The sequence below is a fragment of the Mytilus galloprovincialis genome, chromosome 5 (assembly GCF_965363235.1).
Source record: "Mytilus galloprovincialis chromosome 5, xbMytGall1.hap1.1, whole genome shotgun sequence".
Taxonomy (NCBI): Eukaryota; Metazoa; Mollusca; class Bivalvia; order Mytilida; family Mytilidae; genus Mytilus; species Mytilus galloprovincialis.
The window spans coordinates 92744363-92763634 of NC_134842.1; the positions used below are offsets into that span (position 1 = coordinate 92744363).

At 35.0% G+C, this 19272-nt stretch overlaps 1 protein-coding gene and 1 long non-coding RNA gene across 2 annotated transcripts; both read left to right on the forward strand.

The window, feature by feature from the left end:
* Positions 1–6360: 6360 nt before the first annotated feature.
* LOC143076722 (uncharacterized) lies at positions 6361–10511 on the forward strand. The gene is made up of 5 exons (XM_076252577.1): positions 6361–6712; positions 7941–8254; positions 8732–8884; positions 9543–9931; positions 10336–10511. The coding sequence occupies exons 1-5, from the start codon at positions 6571–6573 to the stop codon at positions 10472–10474; spliced, it is 1137 nt and encodes a 378-aa protein (XP_076108692.1). The 5' UTR covers positions 6361–6570; the 3' UTR covers positions 10475–10511.
* Positions 10512–10977: 466 nt separating this feature from the next.
* On the forward strand, positions 10978–17391 carry LOC143076728 (uncharacterized). The gene is made up of 3 exons (XR_012978769.1): positions 10978–11157; positions 12098–12304; positions 17100–17391. It is a non-coding gene; the product is annotated as an uncharacterized LOC143076728 (long non-coding RNA).
* Positions 17392–19272: the final 1881 nt, after the last annotated feature.

Genomic DNA, 19272 nt, shown 5'->3' on the forward strand with positions numbered 1-19272 from the left:
TTGTTGAGATGATATAGCAGTGTCATTGTTTTCCCTCTCTCTTTGTTCCAAGAACTTGATCATTTGAACTCTGTTTTATTTAAACTGGAGCCCTGTTCAAGAAATTTTTGCTTAAATTTTGCTATCTTTTTAAGACCAGCATCAAAATAAATTTAAAATAAAACAGGTTTTACATTCTTCAAAATATGCCAGTCCATCGGAAATGTTAACCACCCAAGAAAGCTCTAAGTATATTCATTTTTCAACTTACAAAATGTATATATGTCAAAGGTTTTAGCATCCCCAACAATTACCATGTGACTTAAATTTTTGATTTGTCAATGTCAAGCAAATTGTCGATATTTTCAAAACATGATAATAGTTCCTTTTGTCTTCTTAAAAACAAATGACTTACTCTTGTATAAATGAAACAGTATGATTTTTTTCCTAAAAAAAAATATTCTGATCCCCAATTCGATGGAAAAAAATGATGTTGTCAAGCAAATGACAAAAAAAATGTATTATAAATACAGATTTTCCCCATACCTTATATATAGTGTTAAATTTACAAGAATAATTGATTGATAAGAGTCGGAAATAAAAAAAGAATGTTCGATCTCAGACAAGAAAACTATACCCCCCCCCCCCCGTTTTTAGAAGTTAAATGGTTGCTTCCTAATTGAGGGATTGTTTCCTGACGAGCTTTGATATAGTATTGTTGCATGTTTTACAGACGTAGCTTTCTTTGGATAGTGGAAGGTATTCCTGCTCTTGATTGGCAAGGAAATATTAACACAAAAGTCGGGAATTTGACGAAGATCGCGTTGGCGGGCGATTTTCCTTAGAGCAATGTGGCATACTATATGTTATTGAGACGAAATGTCTCCTGTCCCGCGATCGTATACAACGCAATTCGCAAAGAAAAACTGTGGTGGGATTAGCCTTGGCGACTCAATAAGATGCTCCTCCATAACTTCTAAAAACTTGGACATTTCATATATTTCAAGGTTATCACCGTTATGTTGTCCGATTTTTACACATATCTGAGAAGTGTCTGGGTTGGTTGTTTATTGTCCTTTACGTGGTGGCTTTCCTGAAAATAAATTCGCCATTTTTATATTGCATGCATTGCAAATAACAATCACCCGACCGTTAGTTAAACATATTGTTCAACTTCTGAAGACAATCTGAAGGTTTGCATGTGTTATGGTACCATTGCCAAGAATTGGTTGAGCATCATTTCGCGCACTGTAGGCATTTGTGTTTAGATTTGAAGTCCATCATACTTTGGGTTAACACGTTAAAGATTTTCGTTGATGACTTCACGAACCACAAATGCAATTTTAAAATTTGATGTTTAAATTATCATTTAAATAAACATAGCAAAACAACACTAATTATGGGGCATGATCTAGTATCGACATTTTTAGCTCTAAATAGCATCCAAAAAGTTCAAACAAATATGAAAACACACTAGAGTAATATATACGTATGTGTAGTACGTGAAATATTAAGACACTCGTGTACTAGTTGTAAACATGAGCATGTATGAGAAAAACTGAAATTATAGTGAGCCACCGTATAAGGTAAAAACTAATATTAGTGAGTCCTTATGTGAAGAACTTTAATATTCTTGAATCTTTTTCTGAGTTGTGAAGAACTAACACACAACTAATATTATGACAGTTAAATAAGCAAAGAACTATAATACAAGCGAGTCCTTATGCGAAGATCTATTATAAAATTGAGTCTAATGTAAAACTGTTAACTTAGTCAAGATCTCGTATGTACGACTCTAAATGTCTCTCAACTTTTCGACTGCGGAAATAAATCTTATGAATAATATTCGCGATCAAAGAAAGAAATATCACATCATGTCGGAGGACAATTGTAAGATGCTATAAGATCGAGAAAAAATATAACGAAAATATAACACAAAAGAAATCACTGAAACAACTGTTTGTCGAGCCTATGATTTTTGTTGCAAAAGCGAGACATAGCGATCCTACATTCCGTCGTCGGTGTCGTCGTCGGCGGCGGCGTCCCCAAATATTCACTCTGTGGTTTAAGTTTTTAAAATTTTGATAAATTTCTTAAACTATCCAGAATTTCTATCAAGCTTGGACAGAAGGTTGTTTATGGTCATAAGATAGTATCCAGAAGAAAATTTTGTAAAAAAAATTCCTGTTTATCCGTATTTCACTTATAAATGGACTTAGTTGTTCTGCCAGTTAACATTACATTCACTCTGTGGTTAAAGTTTTAAAAATTTAAATAAGTTTCTTAAACTATTCTTGATTTTTACCAAACTTGGACAATAGCTTGTTTATAATCATAAGTTAGTATCTAGAAGAAAATGTTGTAAAAAAATATTTTCTGTGTATCCGTATATTTCTTATAAATGGACTTATTTATTAGATTCATAAACCATCCTGGATTTTTACTTAACTTGGGCAGAAGCTTTTTACAATCGAAAGATACTATCTAGAGAGAAAAAAAATATGTCAATGGGAAGCGAGACACTGGGTTCCGCGGAACCCTTACGAATTTTTCATTTTTCTTGGGTTTTCTTCAGAGCAAATGTCACAGGGTTGAGTAAATACCTTATTTAAATTTTACACTTGCTATTGTATAACACTTCTTGTTATGTTCCGTTCACTCAAGTGTATATAATATCCTGCACAATACCTCAAACTATGTTTATAAACAAAGGGAATTAAACTTTATCAAGTAACCGAAATGAAAATTTTCATGAAGTTCGTTTTCGAGAGAATCTTTGCCGTATTTGTTTAGGTAAGTATGAGTTTGAAGCTATAATGTATTGAAATGAAAACAACGGACTAATTCGTGACTAATGCAACCTAAGTACTGAAGTTGCTGTACTGAATATAGGATGACCGCAAGTACTTGTGGATGGCAACTTGTCTCAGGAAAAAAAATCACATCTCTTTACCTGAAAGTGAGGTTAATAGATAAAGGCAGATGTAGTGTGAGTGCCAATGAGACAACTCTCCATCCAAATAACAATTTAAAAAAGTAAACCATTATAGGTTAAAGTACGGCCTTCAACACGGAGCCTTGGCTCACACCGAACAACAAGCTATAAAGGGCCCCAAAATTACTAGTATAAAACCATTCAAACGGGGAAACCAACGGTCTAATTAATGTACAGATATAAAAAAAAATTCTGAGACAAGTTCGTGCGTGGATGATAAATAAATGACAGGAAATTCAACCTCATCCTAATATTAAACTATTATATTGTAGTGATACAAATCAGTAAACAGGATTTGAGAAGGCATTCATATTTTCCAGCAAAACGTTCAATCTCCCACGCAGAGTAATCGGTCCGAGAGAGAGAGCAAGGACCGATAACTCTGCATAGAAGATTGCAAACGTTCTTGAGATATTCTTCCGCATGCGTTAACACAACTTTTCTGTGCGTGTGCATATATTTATTATTTTACTATATAACAAAACATTTTCATATTATACTAGGCAAAAAAAGAAACGATACACAACTTTGAACTTAAATCTATCATAAAGTATAATACATAGGAAAAACTGTTAAATTATACAATAAAAAACATTTATTTACAGAGCAAATGCATATGGTTAAAAGAATTTTACCGAATTTGAAAGTTCCTAGTTATTGAACACATGGATCAAAAAGAGGGACGAAAGATACCAAAGGGACAGTCAAACTCATAAATCTAAAACAAACTGACAACGCCATGGCTAAAAATGAAAAAGACAAACAGAAAAACAATAGTACACATGACACAACATAGAAAACTAAAGAATAAACAACACGAACCCCATTAAAACCTAGGGGTGATCTCAGGTGCTCCGGAAGGGTAAGCAGATCCTGCTCCACATGTGGCACCCGTCGTGTTGCTTATGTGATTACAAATCCGGTAAATAGTCTAATTCGGTAGGTCACATTCATGAAAGCGAAGGGGATTGTAGTTACGACGTAAGGAACATATCCGATATCATTTGTGAAACGGTTATTCCATAACGGTCAACCAACTCGTGATGGCGTCCGTAAAATTAACGAAGGGATGATTTCAACTTCACCATTTGGAACTCTTGGTTTAATAGCTTCCTTGTGAGCAGTAACCCTCTATCAAGAAAATCATGATAGAAAATGCAATCAAATTTATTTTGCGGAAAATGATGACAAAATTAATTTCGAAGATGAGAATTAAGTATTCAAATATTTGCAAAGGCGTTCAAAATTTTAAGGAGGCCACGTCTAAGTTTAAAAGTTTTAAGTTCTAATATCGATTTTTGAATTTTTGGGTGAAAATACGATTTTTGAAATAACTAAAATTCTTTAAAAAAAATTCTCGTTTTTGCCTTAAATCAATGGTTTTGATGAGAAAATAATACTATGTAAAAATTAGACCAATAGGGCAATTATTTACCTCGGTACAGTATATTCAATTTCATTATATATATGGAAAAAAAATCGCCGTGTATCGTTTCTTTTGTTGACTAGTATATTAATTTATGTTCTAAAAAAATATGAGTATTCATTGAAGAAATGAATTTATAACAAGCGATATCATAAGGAATGTCATTTTTCACTCGATGATTTATCGCGTATTTATAGATTATAGATCGGTTACCAGTCAAACAAGAAAGTTACGTAATGGAAAAAGCTCTCGCATCAATACACCGGAATGCCCTCACTGTCATCGCTGTAAAAAGTAAAATAACAAATATACCGAACTCCGAGGAAAATAACAAACAAAAATTGATTTTATCCGTAAACAAATGGCAAAATCAAAAGCTCAAACACATCAAACGAATGGATAACAACTGTCATATGTACAATAACGAATTGTTTTTCTAATATTGCATTATAAAATTGTACAGTCTCATAAATCTTTTAAGGTTTTACTGATGACCCCTTCTGTAGCCATTTTTGTACGAACTTTTCAAATTTCAATTATATCAAAACTACAGATATAATGAATAATAGGGATATGCCATTTTGTGCATATACCAAGGTTAAACTTGATGCAAAGCACTACTATTTACTGTTTCGTTGCATTTAAAAGAAAAAAGAGGCTTTTGTGGCAAATAAACCAAGATTTTTATAGAAAATCTACAGCCTTTAATACAGATATTTTTGTTATAAATTTTGAAACATAGATTACTCACTTGCTTTTCTATGATCTGCTAGTGTTTATTTTTTACAAAAAGTTCTAAACAACCTGTAAATTCCAAAACACCTCGTGCTGAGTCACTAAAGTCGTGCGCACCCTAAAAGGTGTACTTGATTTGGGCCATTCTGTATTTGTTTTAACCAATAATACATTAATAAACTTGTTTTAAGGAAATCAATGCTAGCACTGCATGCAACAATCCTATATCTATCAGTCATTAAATTGCCAAATATGAGATTACAAGGATGAAGGCTGTGGATTTTCTATAAAATTTCCATATGTTTAACATTGAATCAACACAAGGGTACATAATCTTAAGATTGGCACATACAATGTTAATTTTAAGTTTGTTGTTATGCATGTATGTTTTATGTACCTGAATGAATATTTTATTGTGTGAATAAATGTAATTGTTTGTGGTGAGACTATAATAATAAAATATTGAATCTATATCTGATTTAGATTTCTGACTTGGTACATCACCTTCGTCGGTGTAAAGTCACGTACAGAAAGTAAAAGTATAACTGCATGGTGTTATGGACAGTGAATCCCATCCTGTTTCATATCAAACATTGATATTGATAAACTTTACCTGTAATTAACCTTTAACGGGTAAAGGTTAAGAAAATTTGGCTTCAAATATTTTGGCCCAAATGATACCATAGTCACCCGGCTTATGATTTAACCCAAATGTCTTGCGCTCTTTTTCAAATGTTTTTTTTTTCATATGTTTAAGACACCTTAATCGTATAATATACTATGTCTTGAATGCCAAAACATTTTACTTGTATTTTGTCGGCAGATTAAAAGATGTAGGCATCCAGGGAATGTGTGCAGAAATTCATATTTGTCTTTAAACAGTGATTTCCCTAAAAATATAAATCATTAAACATATTTCATATTTCATAATTTTTGCAAAAAAACTGAGGACATTTCTGTATTAATTGAACAAATTTTTTAATTTAGGCAGGGAATAGTTTCAGTAGAATTTTGATGAAAAATGTGTTTTTATATTAAACAATTGGGGAATTTCCCACAGGTGAAACAATTTTGACTTGACAAAAAAAAAGCCAACTGTCAGTTTAAAGGCCTCTTACTAGTACTTTGTTTCTGAACTTCCTGGGTCATATCTGTGATACAGTCATGACAGTACCAGGATGTGTGTTCTTTTTACATTTTCTTTCACCTTAGAACGGGATTTAATGATCTTGTGGTTTTAGCTATATAAAACTGAATCATATACCATTTAATTTATATGTTTAAAATACGCAGAAAGGTTGTAGAAAAAACCGGGAGTCTTTTGTTAGGTTGTTCGTTAAAGATCTCCTAATTAGAGTTCTCGTTTGAGGTTTTTAGAACATCTACCTATACAGATTAGTTTTACAATATAGATTCTGAAAATAAGAGATACAATATGAAAGCATTAAAATTAGTGTTTTTGCTTTCATTTATTCTACTTGTATCAGGGATTGAACTAAACAAAGATGAACATTCAAGACATCGTAGAGCTGCAGGGGACAATGTTGCCGAGATGGACGAAATTGAAAGAAGCAACGGTAAGCTTAATTGTACATGAAAGAGGGAGAATAGGACCTTTATCGGGACTCCGGGATCGGGTGTTTTTAAGCTCGGGATTTCGGGATTGACCCTTTCGGAATCCAGGAATTCTTTTTCCGAATTTCGGGATGTCGGGAATTATATTTATTTAAATTCGGGACTTTGTGATTTCGTGCTTTTACGCCCGGGATTTCGGGATCAGGACCCCTCCGACCCCCCCTCATGTAAAATGCATTTCTTTTTCATTTAGACAGAAATTAAATATTTATATCATCTTCATACATTTAGTTCCCTCTCATTGTGTTATACTTAGTTTTCATTTATAGTATTTTTTCACATTTGATCCTAAACCACCTATTAAGTGGGATAAGTCCGGAGAAGACGATCTTTTTTTATCCCGTTTGACAATACATTATAAATCCATATTTTAGATTCTATACACCAGTGACCTTGATATATAATGTTGATGTCCTAAATCATTTTTTGCTAGACATTATGTCTGCATCAATCTTTCGAGCAATCAAAGGATTGTTCAAGATAAACATTTCTTAATTAGGCTCTTTCCTTTCTCGTATTGCTGTTGTTACCTATCCTTCTATGACCATGATGACTTCACCATCTAATTTTAAAAGTATTTCATTTTTTGCTCTTTGGTCGGGTTGTTTTGACGTCTTTTTGACACAAGCATTCCCATATTCAGTTTTATTTTAGGCTCCAAATAGGGGCATTATGTTTTTCGGCCTGTGTGTCCGTTTGCTCGTCTAATAGTACATGTACGTTGGTTCATTCGTCAGTCTGACTTTTTGTTCGTTCGTCCGTTCGTTCTTTCGTTCGTCTGTTCGTTCGTTCGTCCGTCTGTCTCGCTTCAGGTTAGAATTTTTGGTGAAGGTAGTTTTTGATGAAGTTGGAGTGCTGACCCCAATTTAACGGTCCAGTGTACATAGGAAATGATAGTGCGAGTGCTTTTCATTATAGATTTTTCACAATTTCGTTCGTCAAATGGAGAAAATTCAGCTTCAACCTTTAATAGGACAAGAATTTCTACACGGCTGCCTTCACTGAAAAAGAAGTTGTCAGTTTGTTTTCGACTTGTGAGTTTGAATACCCTTTTGTACATGTATGTTTCTCTTTTTTTTTTTTTTACAGTGGTCAAGTTATTAATAGTCATGAGTATATAAAACTTATACACAATACAATCAACATAAAAACACCATTGCATTTTTTCAGAAGTTTACAAGAGGATGAGAAGTCAGCTGAGTTTGTTGGAATATTTGATCGGTCAGAGAGGACCTCGAATTCATATACGACAATTTATCAACTGGGATAAAACCATAGTTATTGACAATTTGTTTTATGTTAAACCAGCAACTATCTGGGAAGTTGCACGAGTGATAAAAGCTGCTTCTATGACAGGTATTCATGTACGCGCAACGGGTGCCGGACACACGAGGTCACCGTTATACCCCGACGAAGGTCATATAATGATGGACGTCCGAGCCCTCAAGCGTCACGATGGCCCGGACATGGAACTTCACAAACCTGTAAGGATATTAAATAATTAAATAAACTTTATTATATTATTACATTCTGTAGATTCATAATTATTTCGCTAAATACAAATTTCGTTCATTTCGTGTGTAAAGGTGTACAATGAATTTAAATGTTTTAAAACGAAGTATAAATTTTCTACAGGCTTGTAAGAAGACTAAGCTAACCAAATGAGTTATCCACGACAATGCATAATTTCTCAACGCACAGTAGCTCATTCTTTTAACGTTTTAACATCGTACATTCTGTTTTATCTGAGCGGTTAGAAAACAAAATGCCGATACGAGTTTGTACTAACAAACGACGAACGACAAACTATAGGCGCATCTTCAGCGATTGCATAGTTTGTCAAAGTTTATGTAAACTTTGCAAACGTATGTTAGAAACGAATGATCAAAACATTAGCGCGCTTAGTCGTTTGTATCGTTAGTGTTAGAATGAAATGCACCCAAAGTAACATATCTTTTCAGAACCAAGTGAGGCCATATTACACAGTCACAGCTATAACTGGTGTCTATGAATATGATTTAAACGAATTCCTAGTGAAGAATGGTTTATCAATGTTATCACAACCACTCAATGTAAACGAAACCGTTGGTGGAATGTTGGCATTGTCTACACATGTAGGTTTGATAAAACGATAGGTTATTTAAAAGTTAGGGGACACAACTCTACAAAAACCCTTTCTGATTAACATATTCTAAGATTCTAACTAACAAAAAATATTTTACTTTTTTTCACACAAGTGCGATTAAAAAAGACAATGATGAAATTGGCTTGTACAAACGCATTACTGATGTAAAGAGTTATATACCTTAATCAATGTTTACCACTTTATTTTTTATTCCTTGTTTGTACGCAACAACGGAAGTGAATAGTCGAATTGCATTCAAAATGAAAGTGCTGCAATGTTAAATATAAAAACAACACGTTAAAAATTTCATGCGTCCGACGCACTTTTCTAGATTTACCTTCATCAGGAACGTTCAAAGCCGAATATTTGAAAGCCACGGATGTATAAGTACCGAAAACATTGAAGAGCTATATTGTCTATAAAAACATAGTCCAATCCATCTAAGGTTAGGAGTTTTGACAGATAGTCCACCTGTTTATAATGATATAATAAAAGCACGAGGAAGAGCCATCTCCCACATATTTTGGATTGAAACTGGAGAGATATGTTACCACTCTTTGGCATAATGTGTCTGACACAAATAAATGAATAGAAAATGGACATAAACGAATCGATTTTAGTTTTATTTTCTTAATTGATTTTTTTAGGGATCAACTTGGAATGCTCCGACTTGGAGTGGCTATGTTGTAGAAATGAGGCTTATGGATGCGCGTGGTCGTCTGCGTAGATTTACCATTGAGAGTCACACAGAATTAATGAAAGCTCTCATGTGTAATTTAGGGATGATGGGAATAATGTATGACATCACAATTCAAGTGAATGGAACTCTTATTGCCAAGGTACAGAACCAGTTTATACCTTTAGAAGATTTGTTCTACAATCAGACGAATCTTCGAGAAACTGTGACGTCTCACTTTTTGACAGAAATATCGTGGTACCCATTCAATTCCGTCACACCAGAGGAAGAAGAGGTATTTCTCCATAACAACACAGTTCTTGATTCGTGGAGAGTCGGAAGAGACCTCGTATGGCTAAGGTAAATAGTTAAGTATGATAATCCAGTGTTTCCTCAGTGTATAATCAATTAAACGGATGATTTACAGAACGAACGGCATAGCTGGTCAGCATTGCAATCAGTATCTCAAATAAAACAATTACCATCCACACTGATCTGTGTCCACACTTTTGATTTTATCATGGTCGATAACATAATTAGAATGATACTTGATAAAGATAACAGCAATTATTCTTTCCATATATATAGACTTTTTTGCATGCTAGAAAAATATTTTTGCATTTTACGAAGAATAGCTAATTCTGCAGGGTCAATTGTATTTTAACGTTTAAAGACGAAACGATCACAGTGAAGTGTTCATTCAAATCGTAATGTCTCTGAATTTCTTCGTTGCCCAATTTTTTTAATTGTTATATTATTTTCAGAACAATTGTTTTAGCTGACAGTGTACCAGATGGTTATACCATTAAAGGTCCCGGGTTTTTACCAACTGGCGGATCTCTGTCTGGAGGAAACATAACAGGAATTCTCCGAGGAAAGGCGAGTGCATATTTTTTTCTATAATACAAATGATTTTGATGACAAAAAAAAAAAATAGGTGTGTTTTCTATTACATCTTTGAAAACAAAAGGGAAGGAAGGTAGGATTTTTTTTTTATTTTATAATTTTTTTCACATTTTTCACATTCACATCTATGAGAGAGACGTTCTGACTTTAACAGTGCTTATAACAAAATGACAAAAAATACTTTAAGGTAGGCTATTTTTAAGCTTAAAATAAAGAGTAGGTAGGACGAAAAAGGAAACACACATATTGTTTTATTTGGCCTGATGTAAGAAACTACCACATTTTATTTAGTTTAAACAATATTTGATTGTTTCAAAAGTGCACAAATTACAATTATATAATAAAACAAAACCACGGGGATTCAGAAAGAAGAAGAACTTATATAAATCTATTACAGTTGTTTTCGATTTAAGTATAAAATCAATCACTGAGATCTTTTATGTCAGTTTAACTAGTTTTTTGCGTTAATTGCATATTTCAGTATCTTACCAATTTATATATATATATATAATTTATTTCAGGGAGCTTTGGCTATAGCCAAGGAACTTCCATCTGTTAGTTACCATTATTTAGTAGATGCCTTTCCTACCCTGAATATACCAATACACGGATCAGAAACCAGCGCAGCATTTGTACTCAACATTGATAACCAGTTTTCACGGCCATTTAGAGCATTTCAGGTAAAGTTAATGCATGCTTTATATACAACTATTTTACATTAAAAACATCCTTTGTCTTGAGTTCTAATTGTTTGAAACTTGCGACACAATCTCGATATGGGTAATATGAAAAACAAAAATTAAGAGACAGCTACATTTTGCAGACATACAACCATGGTGATTCCTTAAGGTTTATGACCCCTTCTGTAGCCATTTTTGTACGAACTTTTCAAATTTCAATTATATCAAAACTACAGATATAATGAATAATAGGGATATGCCATTTTGTGCATATACCAAGGTTAAACTTGATGCAAAGCACTACTATTTACTGTTTCGTTGCATTTAAAAGAAAAAGAGGCTTTTGTGGCAAATAAACCAAGATTTTTATAGAAAATCTACAGCCTTTAATACAGATATTTTTGTTATAAATTTTGAAACATAGATTACTCACTTGCTTTTCTATGATCTGCTAGTGTTTATTTTTTACAAAAAGTTCTAAACAACCTGTAAATTCCAAAACACCTCGTGCTGAGTCACTAAAGTCGAGCGCACCCTAAAAGGTGTACTTGATTTTGGCCATATTTGTATTTGTTTTAACCAATAACTACATTAATAAACTTGTTTTAAGGAAATCAATGCTAGCACTGCATGCAACAATCCTATATCTATCAGTCATTAAATTGCCAAATATGAGATTACAAGGATGAAGGCTGTGGATTTTCTATAAAATTTCCATATGTTTAACATTGAATCAACACAAGGGTACAAAATCCTTAAACTAGAATGAAACATGTACTACCTTAATCTAGTTTTTGCAAATAAAACATTGATAGATTGATTAAAAAATAAAGATTTGTGCATACGCCATTGCAAAAAGTGGGGCAATTTTACATAAATATAACACGGATGTGAAAATGTGATGTATCTTGTATCTGTGATGATAATTTCTCTTTCATAGTTCATGACAGAAAAGGTGGAACGTCAGATTAAAACTATGGGTTCGTCACCTCTAAACGCCTTTTTACCAAGATTTCTCCAAAACATGGACTGTTTGTTGTGTTTTGGAAACAACGGAATCCAGCAGGACGACGATTCTGGACGTTCAATGGTGATTGACTTCCTAGCTCCGCCCACACAGTTTGGATTTTATGACACAGCAGCAGACGTAATTTTCCTTTACCTGAAGCATTTGCCGTTTTAGAATCTATTGCATTTTGGGAAATATACTCAAAAAGCATACACCAAAACGTTGTCATTGGTTTAAAACATCATAAACAATGGAAATTCAACCAATGACGCGAAGTTATTTTCATTTGGTGTGTGAACAATGAGATTACCCATCGACTTTAGATTCTAAACTTTCAAAATGATTCACAATTTTATATCTGCGGATGAAGTTGTCTAATGAAGTAACGGGGGTTGGAATATTTATTTGATTTTTTTAGAATCACGTCGGAAAATCGAAAAAGGCCAGACAGGAACAAGTCTCTTTTCATAGTGGACATTCCAAACACCTTATTAAAATTTTCGGGATCGGCAACTGAAATTTACTCATTTTATTCAGATAAGGAATTCAAATCTTTAAAAGTAGGAAAAATTGAGGCATAAGTAAAACAAAACACAATTTCGCCTACTCTAAAAATTACAATGTTAAATCAAAATTTCAACGAGCATATACCATAATGAAACAAAGTGTACATCTAGATAAAGGAGTATACGACTAAGTCAAATTCTAAATACACCAAGTCTATGCAAGGTGTACAAAAATCATAGTGATACAGATCACAGAAAAACAGCCACCAACACCGAAATTCTGTATGCACATGTTGATAGTGGTACATACATATGGTCTTCCCTAGCTGTCAACCGTCTGTATACACATGTTGATTGTGGTACATACATATGGTCTTCCCTAGCTGTCAACCATCTGTATGCACATGTTGATTGTGGTACATACATATGGTCTTCCCTAGCTGTCAACCGTCTGTATGCACATGTTGATTGTGGTACATACATATGGTCTTCCCTAGCTGTCAACCGTCTGTATGCACATGTTGATTGTGGTACATACATATGGTCTTCCCTAGCTGTCAACCGTCTGTATACACATGTTGATTGTGGTACATACATATGGTCTTCCCTAGCTGTCAACCGTCTGTATACACATGTTGATAGTGGTACATACATATGGTCTTCCCTAGCTGTCAACCGTCTGTATACACATGTTGATTGTGGTACATACATACGGTCTTCCCTAGCTGTCAACCGTCTGTATACACATGTTGATTGTGGTACATACATATGGTCTTCCCTAGCTGTCAACCGTCTGTATACACATGTTGATTGTGGTACATACATATGGTCTTCCCTAGCTGTCAACCGTCTGTATGCACATGTTGATTGTGGTACATACATATGGTCTTCCCTAGCTGTCAACCGTCTGTATGCACATGTTGATTGTGGTACATACATATGGTCTTCCCTAGCTGTCAACCGTCTGTATACACATGTTGATTGTGGTACATACATATGGTCTTCCCTAGCTGTCAACCGTCTGTATGCACATGTTGATTGTGGTACATACATATGGTCTTCCCTAGCTGTCAACCGTCTGTATGCACATGTTGATTGTGGTACATACATATGGTCTTCCCTAGCTGTCAACCGTCTGTATGCACATGTTGATTGTGGTACATACATATGGTCTTCCCTAGCTGTCAACCGTCTGTATACACATGTTGATTGTGGTACATACATATGGTCTTCCCTAGCTGTCAACCGTCTGTATACACATGTTGATAGTGGTACATACATATGGTCTTCCCTAGCTGTCAACCGTCTGTATACACATGTTGATTGTGGTACATACATACGGTCTTCCCTAGCTGTCAACCGTCTGTATACACATGTTGATTGTGGTACATACATATGGTCTTCCCTAGCTGTCAACCGTCTGTATACACATGTTGATTGTGGTACATACATATGGTCTTCCCTAGCTGTCAACCGTCTGTATGCACATGTTGATTGTGGTACATACATATGGTCTTCCCTAGCTGTCAACCGTCTGTATGCACATGTTGATTGTGGTACATACATATGGTCTTCCCTAGCTGTCAACCGTCTGTATACACATGTTGATTGTGGTACATACATATGGTCTTCCCTAGCTGTCAACCGTCTGTATACACATGTTGATTGTGGTACATACATATGGTCTTCCCTAGCTGTCAACCGTCTGTATACACATGTTGATTGTGGTACATACATATGGTCTTCCCTAGCTGTCAACCGTCTGTATACACATGTTGATTGTGGTACATACATATGGTCTTCCCTAGCTGTCAACCGTCTGTATGCACATGTTGATTGTGGTACATACATATGGTCTTCCCTAGCTGTCAACCGTCTGTATGCACATGTTGATTGTGGTACATACATATGGTCTTCCCTAGCTGTCAACCGTCTGTATACACATGTTGATTGTGGTACATACATATGGTCTTCCCTAGCTGTCAACCGTCTGTATACACATGTTGATTGTGGTACATACATATGGTCTTCCCTAGCTGTCAACCGTCTGTATACACATGTTGATTGTGGTACATACATATGGTCTTCCCTAGCTGTCAACCGTCTGTATACACATGTTGATTGTGGTACATACATATGGTCTTCCCTAGCTGTCAACCGTCTGTATACACATGTTGATTGTGGTACATACATATGGTCTTCCCTAGCTGTCAACCGTCTGTATGCACATGTTGATTGTGGTACATACATATGGTCTTCCCTAGCTGTCAACCGTCTGTATACACATGTTGATTGTGGTACATACATACGGTCTTCCCTAGCTGTCAACCGTCTGTATACACATGTTGATTGTGGTACATACATACGGTCTTCCCTAGCTGTCAACCGTCTGTATACACATGTTGATTGTGGTACATACATATGGTCTTCCCTAGCTGTCAACCGTCTGTATACACATGTTGATTGTGGTACATACATATGGTCTTCCCTAGCTGTCAACCGTCTGTATACACATGTTGATTGTGGTACATACATACGGTCTTCCCTAGCTGTCAACCGTCTGTATACACATGTTGATTGTGGTACATACATACGGTCTTCCCTAGCTGTCAACCGTCTGTATACACATGTTGATTGTGGTACATACATACGGTCTTCCCTAGCTGTCAACCGTCTGTATACACATGTTGATTGTGGTACATACATACGGTCTTCCCTAGCTGTCAACCGTCTGTATACACATGTTGATTGTGGTACATACATACGGTCTTCCCTAGCTGTCAACCGTCTGTATACACATGTTGATTGTGGTACATACATACGGTCTTCCCTAGCTGTCAACCGTCTGTATACACATGTTGATTGTGGTACATACATACGGTCTTCCCTAGCTGTCAACCGTCTGTATACACATGTTGATTGTGGTACATACATATGGTCTTCCCTAGCTGTCAACCATCTGTATACACATGTTGATTGTGGTACATACATATGGTCTTCCCTAGCTGTCAACCATCTGTATACACATGTTGATTGTGGTACATACATACGGTCTTCCCTAGCTGTCAACCGTCTGTATACACATGTTGATTGTGGTACATACATACGGTCTTCCCTAGCTGTCAACCGTCTGTATACACATGTTGATTGTGGTACATACATACGGTCTTCCCTAGCTGTCAACCGTCTGTATACACATGTTGATTGTGGTACATACATACGGTCTTCCCTAGCTGTCAACCGTCTGTATACACATGTTGATTGTGGTACATACATACGGTCTTCCCTAGCTGTCAACCGTCTGTATACACATGTTGATTGTGGTACATACATACGGTCTTCCCTAGCTGTCAACCGTCTGTATACACATGTTGATTGTGGTACATACATACGGTCTTCCCTAGCTGTCAACCGTCTGTATACACATGTTGATTGTGGTACATACATATGGTCTTCCCTAGCTGTCAACCATCTGTATACACATGTTGATTGTGGTACATACATACGGTCTTCCCTAGCTGTCAACCATCTGTATACACATGTTGATTGTGGTACATACATACGGTCTTCCCTAGCTGTCAACCGTCTGTATACACATGTTGATTGTGGTACATACATACGGTCTTCCCTAGCTGTCAACCGTCTGTATACACATGTTGATTGTGGTACATACATACGGTCTTCCCTAGCTGTCAACCGTCTGTATACACATGTTGATTGTGGTACATACATACGGTCTTCCCTAGCTGTCAACCGTCTGTATACACATGTTGATTGTGGTACATACATACGGTCTTCCCTAGCTGTCAACCGTCTGTATACACATGTTGATTGTGGTACATACATACGGTCTTCCCTAGCTGTCAACCGTCTGTATACACATGTTGATTGTGGTACATACATACGGTCTTCCCTAGCTGTCAACCGTCTGTATACACATGTTGATTGTGGTACATACATACGGTCTTCCCTAGCTGTCAACCGTCTGTATACACATGTTGATTGTGGTACATACATACGGTCTTCCCTAGCTGTCAACCGTCTGTATACACATGTTGATTGTGGTACATACATACGGTCTTCCCTAGCTGTCAACCGTCTGTATACACATGTTGATTGTGGTACATACATATGGTCTTCCCTAGCTGTGTGGTACATACATACGGTCTTCCCTAGCTGTCAACCATCTGGCACTCAAACCCAATCTAAAGACAAATACATAAATACGCAGCCGCGGGTAAAAAAAAAACCACTAAAAAATCATAACGCTACGCCAGACACGATATTCGTCGTCTGAGAATCAATCAGTGAAACTCTAGTAAGAACAGCAGAATGACCAAACCATTTACTAAATAGACAAAATTGTTTCAACTGTCATGGTATGTATTACACTAGTATTTGTGCTATATTCTATCTTGGTATTTCAGTTTGTTCACAAATTCCGTCAAGAGAAAATTAGACCACACTGGGCAAAACGTCACACAGATATTCCTGGGATAGTGGATATAATAAAAGAGACATACGGAGACAACATAAACAAGTTCACTAAACTAAAATTTGATTCTGGAATAGATCGATGTGGGATCTTCATGAACAAATATTTAATGGAAATTTTCGGACGTCCTCAGAATTATTTCAAATGGTGTTAGCGTTAATTTGTTGGTTTTTAACAAAGATTTTGATATAGAATTTAGTGATTTTAAATTTATTTTCTTACAATTTTTTTTCTCTCTTTTTGATCTATACTTATAGATTATCGATCATCTGAACAGATTGATTTTCTCGCTTGAGCCGGTACGGTGAAAGTTAGAAAAGCAATCGGGTTGAGATTACGAATATCGCTATTTGACTTATGACGACGTTGTTAATTTTATTTTATTAACAACGGGTACGTGCTCCCTTAGTTTCTAGCGATAATTTTTCATATCACTCTAGATCTACTGTGCCGAGAAAGGAATTTATCAGTCAGTAAATTAAATGAAAATTTCGTAAAATAGCGATAATACATATGTAAACTTTTGTTCGTTCCATGTTATCAATGTTTGTATAGTATAATCTTACTATACAAATCCTAAATTTCGTTCATATTAAAAAAAAAGACATTTTTTACATTTACACTCAAGGATTTGAACCCTAAACATGTTGTACTAATCTTTTAATCGCAAATTCTCCTATATGGTTAATCATTATACACTGTACAGTAAAACGTTTGTAAAGTGTAAGATACTTGAGTAATTTCATACAGATTATTCTTGTGGTAAGGTTTACTAGTTCATTCAGGTAAATGTGCATCTGTAAATAGCGTGTTGAAAAAAAGCAATTGTAGAAACATATAAATATAACTTGAAACTGCTGACTAGTAATTGGTAGATTGTTTTGTAATATTTAAACTGTTAGGGTTCGAGCTTCCTTGTTTTAAACAAATACGGCTGCAAGGAGTGGTTTGAAAATTTGATTCCTGTAAAGAATATTGCGTTATATCTATTTAAATCACTTTGATACACTCCTTCAAATACTTGTCAATGGACTTAAATAAACAAGTATTCTTTACTGAGTGATTCAGTTCCTGGTTCATACCCGTTTGAAGTTTCTTCAAATATGCAAATCCGGGAAGAATTCATTCATAGTGGTAGTTTAAAACTTTAGTAAAAGGGTCTAATATGTGTCGAAGCTCAAAACGATCTGTTTTGTTTATTTATGATAACATCTTTAAAATAGATAACATTTGAAAGTTATCGAGTGCAATCCTAAATAAAATTTCTGTAAAAGCAAACTTACAGTATATATATAATTTTATTAAGTAAAAAAATATTCTGAAGAATTTAATACTTTTTGCGTTAGCGTGCATCTTTCGGCGGGTATGTGCCGCTTTCTAAAAATATTTTTTCCGTCCACCTTTGCTAAGTTTTTTTTTAATCTTTAGTAGAAAATGCAGTTGCATCAAAATGTTTTAAATGAAAGTTTGTGTACATACAGTGTCAGTGTATATAACACATTTCAAATGGTTGTTATCCTGTTTTCTGATTGCATTAAAATCTGAAAAATGAATTACTAGTATTTAAGAATTGGTATGATAACTCGAACGAACAGTCACAGTTTCTTTATCATGATATGTAGCATTTTGGTACAAGCTGATTTTAATCGGCGTGTACATGTAATGCATGTCTATCCGCTTCTAGGTCAAACATTATATTTTTTTCTCCCTATGAATATTCAAAGGCGGGTCCTGCCCCTCCCCCTTTTTGTTGGAAAAATTTGGTTGATTATTTTGGGAATCACTGAAGCATGACTGGTCCCCCCTTTTATGAAAAGTTCTGGATCCGCCACTGAAATTATAGTAATGTTTTAAAAGTACAAATTATCCTAAGAATGAAACACAGCAAGTTTGTTGCGTAACAGTGTACAGAATTGAAAATTCAAGATATTTAGTCTTCGCTGTTACCATAAAATTTATCTTTTCCAACAACAATATTATACTTGTAAAAAGTGATGTTAATACCTAGAATAACCAAAGAGCAGAATGCTCTGAGGGATACGATTGCCATTGGTTTTTTTGACACATGTAACATGTAATTTACGTAATATAAAATTGAGAATGGA

Excerpts from the sequence above, each read along its gene's own strand:
- LOC143076722 (XM_076252577.1), top strand. The coding sequence starts at position 6,571 with ATGAAAGCATTAAAATTAGTGTTTTTGCTTTCATTTATTCTACTTGTA. Across the intron at positions 6,713-7,940 it reads CGAAATTGAAAGAAGCAACG|AAGTTTACAAGAGGATGAGA; the intron begins GTAAGCTTAATT and ends GCATTTTTTCAG. Across the intron at positions 8,885-9,542 it reads TGTTGGCATTGTCTACACAT|GGATCAACTTGGAATGCTCC; the intron begins GTAGGTTTGATA and ends TGATTTTTTTAG.